Source organism: Rhopalosiphum maidis, chromosome 2 (assembly GCF_003676215.2).
Source record: "Rhopalosiphum maidis isolate BTI-1 chromosome 2, ASM367621v3, whole genome shotgun sequence".
In the NCBI taxonomy this organism is placed as follows: Eukaryota; Metazoa; Arthropoda; class Insecta; order Hemiptera; family Aphididae; genus Rhopalosiphum; species Rhopalosiphum maidis.
In genome coordinates, this window is record NC_040878.1 from 62,928,810 (window position 1) to 62,937,094 (window position 8,285).

At 24.1% G+C, this 8,285-nt stretch overlaps 1 protein-coding gene across 2 annotated transcripts; it reads left to right on the plus strand.

Annotated features, from left to right (window-relative positions):
* The first annotated feature begins 206 nt into the window (after positions 1–206).
* Positions 207–7,916, plus strand: LOC113552190 (uridine-cytidine kinase-like 1). 2 transcript variants are annotated; one of them, XM_026954930.1, is made up of 11 exons: positions 207–621; positions 1,149–1,279; positions 1,812–1,985; positions 2,123–2,229; positions 2,305–2,475; positions 2,712–2,783; positions 3,280–3,531; positions 6,761–6,970; positions 7,061–7,246; positions 7,306–7,471; positions 7,529–7,916. In XM_026954930.1, exons 1-11 carry the CDS (start codon positions 569–571, stop codon positions 7,681–7,683), a joined length of 1,677 nt encoding a protein of 558 aa, XP_026810731.1. In that variant the 5' UTR covers positions 207–568; the 3' UTR covers positions 7,684–7,916. The 2 variants fall into 2 exon arrangements, with proteins under 2 accessions (XP_026810731.1, XP_026810732.1); XM_026954931.1 differs by lacking the exons at positions 207–621; positions 1,149–1,279 and adding an exon at positions 1,295–1,428.
* The last annotated feature ends 369 nt before the right edge of the window (positions 7,917–8,285 follow it).

An 8,285-nucleotide genomic window follows, 5' to 3' on the forward strand; every position in this document is an offset into this window, starting at 1 on the left:
TGCGGGTGGTTGACAATAGGTATTCGCTGCTGGTGGTCTCGACGTCACGTCTTGGACGGAAAGTTTGTTGCACTTTTCCATGACAATTTTTATATTTTTTGAATACCCCCGAACCACGACGGACTAAGATAATATTATACTTATCTTAAAATTGTGGTATCGAATACCAAGTAGTTAACTGTTATCATAATATTATTAATATAAATATCATGATCATCATTCGTTCGTCAGATGATAGAAATTGTTATTCTGTTCATCTCGTTTGCACGCCGTTACGAGTTTGCGACGACCTTTCCAAAGACGAGTTTTTCACCCGTTGACAATCTACTTTGAGTGTGATTGCACGTCGACGGTGTTCTCTCGCACAGCAGCTGTACAGTTATTTTTACGATATTATTATTATATCGGTATTCGGTATGCAAAAATTACAAAATATGTTTATAGCAATTGAGTTCACAACGACGTGTTGACATTTCGTACGGTGCCTATGTTCGATCATTATTGTGGTAACCAAAACCAGTATCTACACCAATATTGGTGATATTATGCGTTAGGCTTGCGTTACACGATGGCTGCCAAAATACAACCATTTGATCCTCCGAGTTCTGCCAGTTCCGATAGGTAATTTACATTGATCGTAATAACTAATATAATAGGTATACTGTAACACTATTTGTTGTAACCTATTTAGTATGCTACTTTAATACCGGTCGCAGTTAAAACCTTAATTGACTGTTGTGGCCATAGTATGCGAATGTGTGTAGTTCTGATTGTTTGAATAGTCTATTACTTTTGCACACTTCGACCACAATGGTTTTATTTATGTTTTGCAATGGTTTTTTTTTTGTATATTATATATTTTTTAATATCAAATAAATTCAATGAGTTCTTATTCAAGGATGTAATCCTTACTTTCTAATTCTGGAAGTTAGGTATTTTATTATTTTCAACTAATTTTATGTGTATGTAATTTTTAATGACTGAAATGTCTTTTTTTTTTGTTTAATTGTTTAATTACCTAATATAATTTGTTAAAATAAATCCATTAGCAAATCTACACGTTTAAAATAATAATAATAATAATAATAATAAGGTATTTATATAATATAGAAGATATAATATTTATTTAATTCTTCTTTTGATTTTAGTGATTTGAACGAATATCGTGATGTAGTTGGTGACATTTCGGTTGCTTTAGATAATGATGACGAAGAAAGTGATAGCATAATCTCATCTAGTATGTCACCATCTAAACAGTCGACTAGTGCGCCATCAACGGGTAATAATTTATTATAATTATTCTAATTACATTTTGTACATTAAATATAGTAGAACTATTAAGTAACTATATAATGATAAGATTGGTTTGTTCAACAATGATCAACAATTGGTGTGTTGTTAAAGTTTCAAATTGACCTTCTATAATAAGTACGTATCACTTGTTCGATTCATTTTGGCACTCTGTAATCATTACAATTTAAAAATTAATAGCAACCCAAAAACTATATTATAATAAAAAAAATATTATTATTCTAAAGACTAAGTTTTTATTAAACCCCAATGGTTGTCGAGTGTTAAGATGTATTGAACAGGTTGTAATAATAAGTTACTATCTAATTTATATTTATTTCTTTATTATTGCACATTTATGAATTAAAAATTTTTGTTCAATTTGTTGACATTAACATTTTAACTAAATAGGTTAAACAAAAGACATGGTCTCTTAATACACGAGTTGTTATTAAACATATTATTACTTAATTTCTGTGGTATTTTTTTCAGTTAATTTTGTATTATTATTTTAATTTAAGTGTTGGTGAAATCTCCTCGGTCAACTTTACGACAAAGAACAACTTCTGTCAGTCAATCGACTAAAAAAACAGCTACAGAGTCAGTATTGCAGTCTCATACGCGAACAATTTACACAGCTGGTCGACCACCATGGTACAACACTGCTGGACAACAAGTAGAGCCATTTGTTATTGGTGAGTTATGTATTATAATTAATTGTACTTTTTTTGGACAACAACATTTTATGTATTTAAATAACATATGTGAAATATCACTAAACTTTTTAATTCTTAACATATTAATTAAACATTATATACAACACAATATTTAGGTGTATGTGGTGGAAGTGCTTCTGGGAAAACAACTGTGGCTAGAAAAATAATAGAATCGTTAAATGTACCATGGGTTGTATTGCTTAGCATGGATTCATTTTATAAGGTTTAATTTATTAATAATAGTATTAATTATAGCATTATAATTAATAACCTATCTAATCTATTATTTTAACGTTAGGTGTTAACTGAAGAACAACACGAGAAAGCTGCTCATAATGAGTATAACTTTGATCATCCAGAAGCGTTTGATTTTGAACTATTGACTTCTACTTTACAAAGATTAAAAGATGGCAAAAAAGTTGAAGTACCTATTTATAATTTTGTCACACACGCTAGAGAAACTAAAACTGTAAGCATTACATTTTTTCTTTAATATTAACTATTGACTAAAATATATTTAATATCTTCTATGTAAGTAAATATTGATCAAAATAGTTTTTATTATTTTTGTTAAATTAAATTGTTTAATACTGATTAATTTAATTTGTATCTCTAATTAATTTTAATTGGTCATTATTATTACAATATATAGTAAGTATTCTATATTTTTATAAAATATATTTATATATTATTTATTTATTTTAGAAAACAATGTATGGCGCAAATGTTATAATATTTGAAGGAATTATGGCATTTTATAATACAGATGTTTTGAAGGTTAGTAACATTTTATTAAAATTGAATATTAATTTAAGAATGTTATTGAGAATTTAAATGGTTTGATTATTTAATATTTATTAATTAGGATAAGGTTAAACTTAAATTTTCACAAATTTTTTAAATTATAATTCAAAATGTAATTTTATTCAAACTTATAAATGTAATCATAATAATTATAACCTGACCTATTTACATTATAAGAATTCAAATTAATCTACTTTTATTTTTAAAGTTTGAGAGTTTGAAAAGCTTGACACATACATATTTATGACAAATATTTAAAATGCTCAGTTAATTATTTTTTAAATTTATTTGTATTGTTTTTAGGATAAATATATACCATATTATATTTAAAGTCTTGAATATCTATTTTTATAAAAAAAATTCAGTAAAACTAAAATATTTGATATGTCAAATTTAAAAATAATTATTCATTTTATATTTTTTAATTGAACATGTACAATCATAATTATTTAATTTTATATTTGTATAGATGTTGGATATGAAGGTGTTTGTAGATACTGATGCTGATATTAGATTAGCACGGAGACTCAAGAGAGATATATCTCAACGAGGTAGAGATCTTCAAGGTGTTTTAAAACAGTATTGTAATATGGTAAAACCATCATTTTCACATTATATCGCTCCGTCCATGATCCATGCTGATATCATTGTACCTCGAGGTGGAGATAATACAGTTGCTATAGAGTTAATAGTTCGTCATGTACATAAACAACTACAAGCGGTGAGTTTACATTATAAATTATTATTTTTGAGAGTTAAATATTTTTTTTTTTATCATTTATGTAAATTTAAAATTATTATTAAAATTATCACTTAAAAAGTGTATAATAAATATTAGGAATTAGATAATAGTTACTACATTAATTTATCTTTTTAGTTGATTGGAAATAGATTTGATTAAATAAGCATTATCTTTGAAATACTGGAATGTAAACAATATTAATTGTTATATTTTGTAAACTTATTTATTTATTTACTGTATATCATAACTCATAACTCATAAGTTACTGTTAAAGTTGAAATCCGTTATTTTATAAATCAACGGTTTGCCTTAGTTAAAACTGTTTACATTAAAATTAAATTTAATATTATCTTTAGTAGAAATTGTGTATCATATTAACCAACATATTAAATGTTAATCTATACAACTCTTGATTAAGTAAAACCAATATATATATATATATATATATATTATATATATGTAACATTAACTAGTTGAAGAGTAGATATGAAATATTTATTTTGATATTAAAATATTAAATAATAATTTATTTTACATTTGAAAAATTTTAGGGAAAAATAAAAAAATACATAACAGTTTTCATAGTTTTATTAAAAATACTTCTGCATGATATTATAAGTTTAAAATTTGACAACAATTTCTATTTAATTTAGTTTGTGTACAATATTTTAAAAATTAAGTTAATTTACTAACTTTTTAAATTTAAAACAAAGGATAGTGAGATATCTACTATTTTTTACTACCAGTTATACTTGGTAACATTTTGAATTAGACAATTTACCATTTTTTAACAGCCTTATGGACATTATATTATAACTTTTCCATTATGATATACCATAAATGTATTGTTGTACAAGTGTTAAAGTAGTATTTGGCTATGTATATCATTGTTATTATTATTTATTATCAAATAAAATAATTAATTTAATTATCCACAGTAAATATGACACCAACTAATTCACGTTTTAGATTTCTACATTTTAATCTAATTACTTCCAATATAGGTATATAGACTATAGGTATATGACTGAATAATTATGGGGAATTTATAAAATATCTAGTTAAATTATAAATTATATGGGTTATTTACTTCATACTTCAATGCTAGCATTGAAATAAAAACCAACTTGAAAACAGAATAGATGATCATTCATTAGTGAAAATTCACCATAATCTTATATTAAAAATTACAAAGTTAAATCACTCATGTACTAAGTAAACTTACTTAGTAACTTACTTATCAGACTGAGAGAATAAAATAAATACAGATATTGTTAAATTATTATTTAATAGAATAAATTCAAGTATCAATTATAACTAGCAATATTAAGGTTTATTTTTGATAATAATTTTTATTAAATTTATTTGGATCTGATCTTTTTTATTCTATAGTTAATTGAAAAAAAAGAATTTTTAATAGTTTTTAATTGAATGTTATTTACCTATGAATGTCATTTTGTATATTGTGTATCAAAAAAGTAGTTATTGATCAATTTAGGTTTAAGAATATATACAACTTTAAATGTTTTTATAGGTAAGACAAAATAACTTTGCTGCATTATGAAATCCATTTAATAGAATTTCAAACATTGTGTCATTTTGGTTGCGAAGTTAAAAGAAACAGAAAATTGATAATATAAATGTTAAAATTTTTAATTAATTAATTATTTGTGATTTAATTTCATTGTTTTTCTATTATTTATATTTTATTTAATATAATCAAAGAAAAAAAATAATAATAAATGCATCTGTTTAAAATAATTAAAAATGTATTATTCATTTAGCTACTTGATTTTGTATTAAAAAAAAAAAAAAAAACAATAATTTCCAAAAAAAAATGATATAAGAATCATATTTATCATCAGTTAAGTTAATTTTATCATAGAAACATGTATAAGTTTTGAATTTTATACTTACAAATATTTAAAAATGTTTGTTAAAGGTAAAACAAAATAATTTTTGATTTAATAAATGACAATAAACATTATTGACAAAATTATAATAGGTGGGAAGGAAAGTACATTCAAAAATTGAATAATTTGTAATAATTATTATTGCAATTAACATTGTATAGAAATTGAGCAATAAAGAAAAATAATGAACTGGAAACAAGACTGATCACTTAACTAAACCATTTACTTGCATGCAAGTCAGTGTTGTACTACTATTTAAATTCAAATGCAATAATGAATTACTTACAATGGATATAAAATCAAAGTATTAATAATTGATTTCATTCTAAAAATTCAAATTCTATTAATAAAAAATATTTTTGTAAAATAAAAATAAATGAGTTCAAGAAATAAGTGTGTAATGATCTTCTAAAAATAATTATAAAAGTATATTTATTTTTTTAAGTTGATTTGCATTATTGATTTAACTATGGATACTTTTAAAAGATTTAAATTTTATTTATACAATGAACAAATATTTAGAAATATGAGGCAGAAACAATATAAAATAAATTATGATTAATCAGCAACATTAATCTGTATACTATTTTGTTAAAAAGTTAGAATTGTACTGCTATCTTAACTCAAAAAAATTATTTACCAAGAATACACGTTAAATGTTAAAATCAAATATTAATAGATAATTACCCCACTAACATTTCATGTATTAAAATAAGAATTTTGTCTCAAAAATAATTTCTATGTAATAAATTTAATGTAATTTTCATTGCATAATATTTTTTTAAACATTATTATCATTATTCATTTATAATTTATTTATACTGTTGATTTATGATTTGTTTTTGTGATTAAAAATGTTAATTAACAAAGTTAAATGAATTTATATATATATATTATATCTAATTAATTCATACTATATGTAGTGTTATTATTATTTACTAATTTATGTAAATTACTATTAAGTCATTAGATAATTTTATAAAGACAGTAAAACAATGTCAATTCATTGTTTGTAAAATAAATATCTATGGCCATTTAAAAAATGTTATCTATGCATTATAGACAAGTTGTGATTGGCTAATATAGTAATGCAGTCATTGTTAATAGTTGTACAACTAATAAAATATACAGAATTGTAAAATAATAATTAATATAGTCTTACATTTAGTTATTAATGTGAATTACATATATCAGGTTAGAATGTTAGATCACAATTATATTTTTCATATATAAATTAATTTTAAAATAAGTTAATGAAAAAAAATGTACCTGAATATTTATATTATGTGTTTCAGCGAGGATTTAAATTACGAGAAACACTTGCAATGTCTTATATCGGTCAACCTCTACCCAGTTCTATTCATCTATTGCCGTCTACACCACAAACACAAGGCTTACATACATTTATACGAAACAAGGACACACCCAAGGATGAATTTATATTTTATTCCAAACGGCTTATTAGACTAGTTATTGAGTTTGCGCTATCATTGTTGCCATTCAAAGTAAGCAATATTATTTTATTTTTTTAGTTTCAAAAAATAATATAAATAGTTATGTAAGATTATGAATTAAATATGTTGTGTTTTATTTAGGATGTTATTGTAGATACTCCCCAGTGTGTCCCATATTCTGGTAAAAGATGTGCTAGTGACAAAATATGTGGTGTGTCGATTTTGAGAGCTGGAGAAACAATGGAACAAGCGGTTTGTGATGTTTGTAAGGACATACGTATCGGGAAAATTTTGATTCAAACAAATAGATCCACTGGCGAACCAGAAGTATGTTACTTAAATATTTATTTTGTTTAGTTTAATTAACTAATGTTGTTTAAATTTAGCTCTATTATTTGCGCCTACCTAAAGATATTAAAGACTATATGGTAATTTTAATGGATGCCACAGTAGCTACCGGTGCAGCTGCAATGATGGCCATTCGAGTACTTTTAGATCATGATGTTCCTGAAGAAAATATTTTATTGGTGTCATTACTAATGGCTGAATCTGGTATGTTTGTTGTTTTTAATTAGACATTGTAAAATGCTAAGTTATTAATATTTTTAGGGGTGCACACAATTGCATATGCATTTCCTCAAGTGCGCATCGTTACATCAGCTGTTGATCCAGAAATAAATGAAAAATTCCATGTTTTACCAGGAATTGGTAATTTTGGTGATAGATATTTTGGCACTGAACCGGAAGAGTACTTATCCAGTTAGTGAAGCAATTCAACTGAAGTCCTTAATAAATTGTTCTGAATTTTTATTACAAGTTCTATTAACTTACAATTATTTTTCAACTATTCATTTCTCACAATACTATATATTAAGGTGTTTTGAAATTGGATGTACTTAATGTAAGACTTCTAGTATTAATCAGATTTATGGTTTATAATTGTTTAAGAATTGGATTGATATTATTGAATAAACAATTTAATTTTATAATGAGTTTAGACGTGTCCAAACAATTTATAATTTCTTGATTCTTATCATGTATAATTTATATTGAATTACATGTTTATGGTTAATGGCAGAAAATGCCATCAGCATAGTGGTCAACATCTAGTTGTTCACTAAGACATGTTTTTATCTTGTTATTAAATTATTTTACAGATTATTATTGTTGTAATCTGTTCAATCAACCTGTTGGTGGTGATAGTTAGTGGTTAACCAGTTTAGATACATTAAAGACTAAAGTAATACTATTACTTATTGAATCAATTAGTGTTATTAATTTACAAGGTTACAGTATTTGATTATATTTTTCACGTATAATACTACTGGGTTTGAAAACTTTTATAATGGAACAAAATAACACAAAG

What these genes read in the sequence shown, in the direction of transcription:
- LOC113552190 (XM_026954930.1), top strand. Translation starts at nt 569, where the DNA reads ATGGCTGCCAAAATACAACCATTTGATCCTCCGAGTTCTGCCAGTTCC. An exon ending in GACTAGTGCGCCATCAACGG is followed by an intron (nt 1,280 to 1,811) that starts GTAATAATTTAT and finishes TTTTAATTTAAG; the next exon opens with TGTTGGTGAAATCTCCTCGG. An exon ending in GATCCACTGGCGAACCAGAA is followed by an intron (nt 7,247 to 7,305) that starts GTATGTTACTTA and finishes GTTTAAATTTAG; the next exon opens with CTCTATTATTTGCGCCTACC.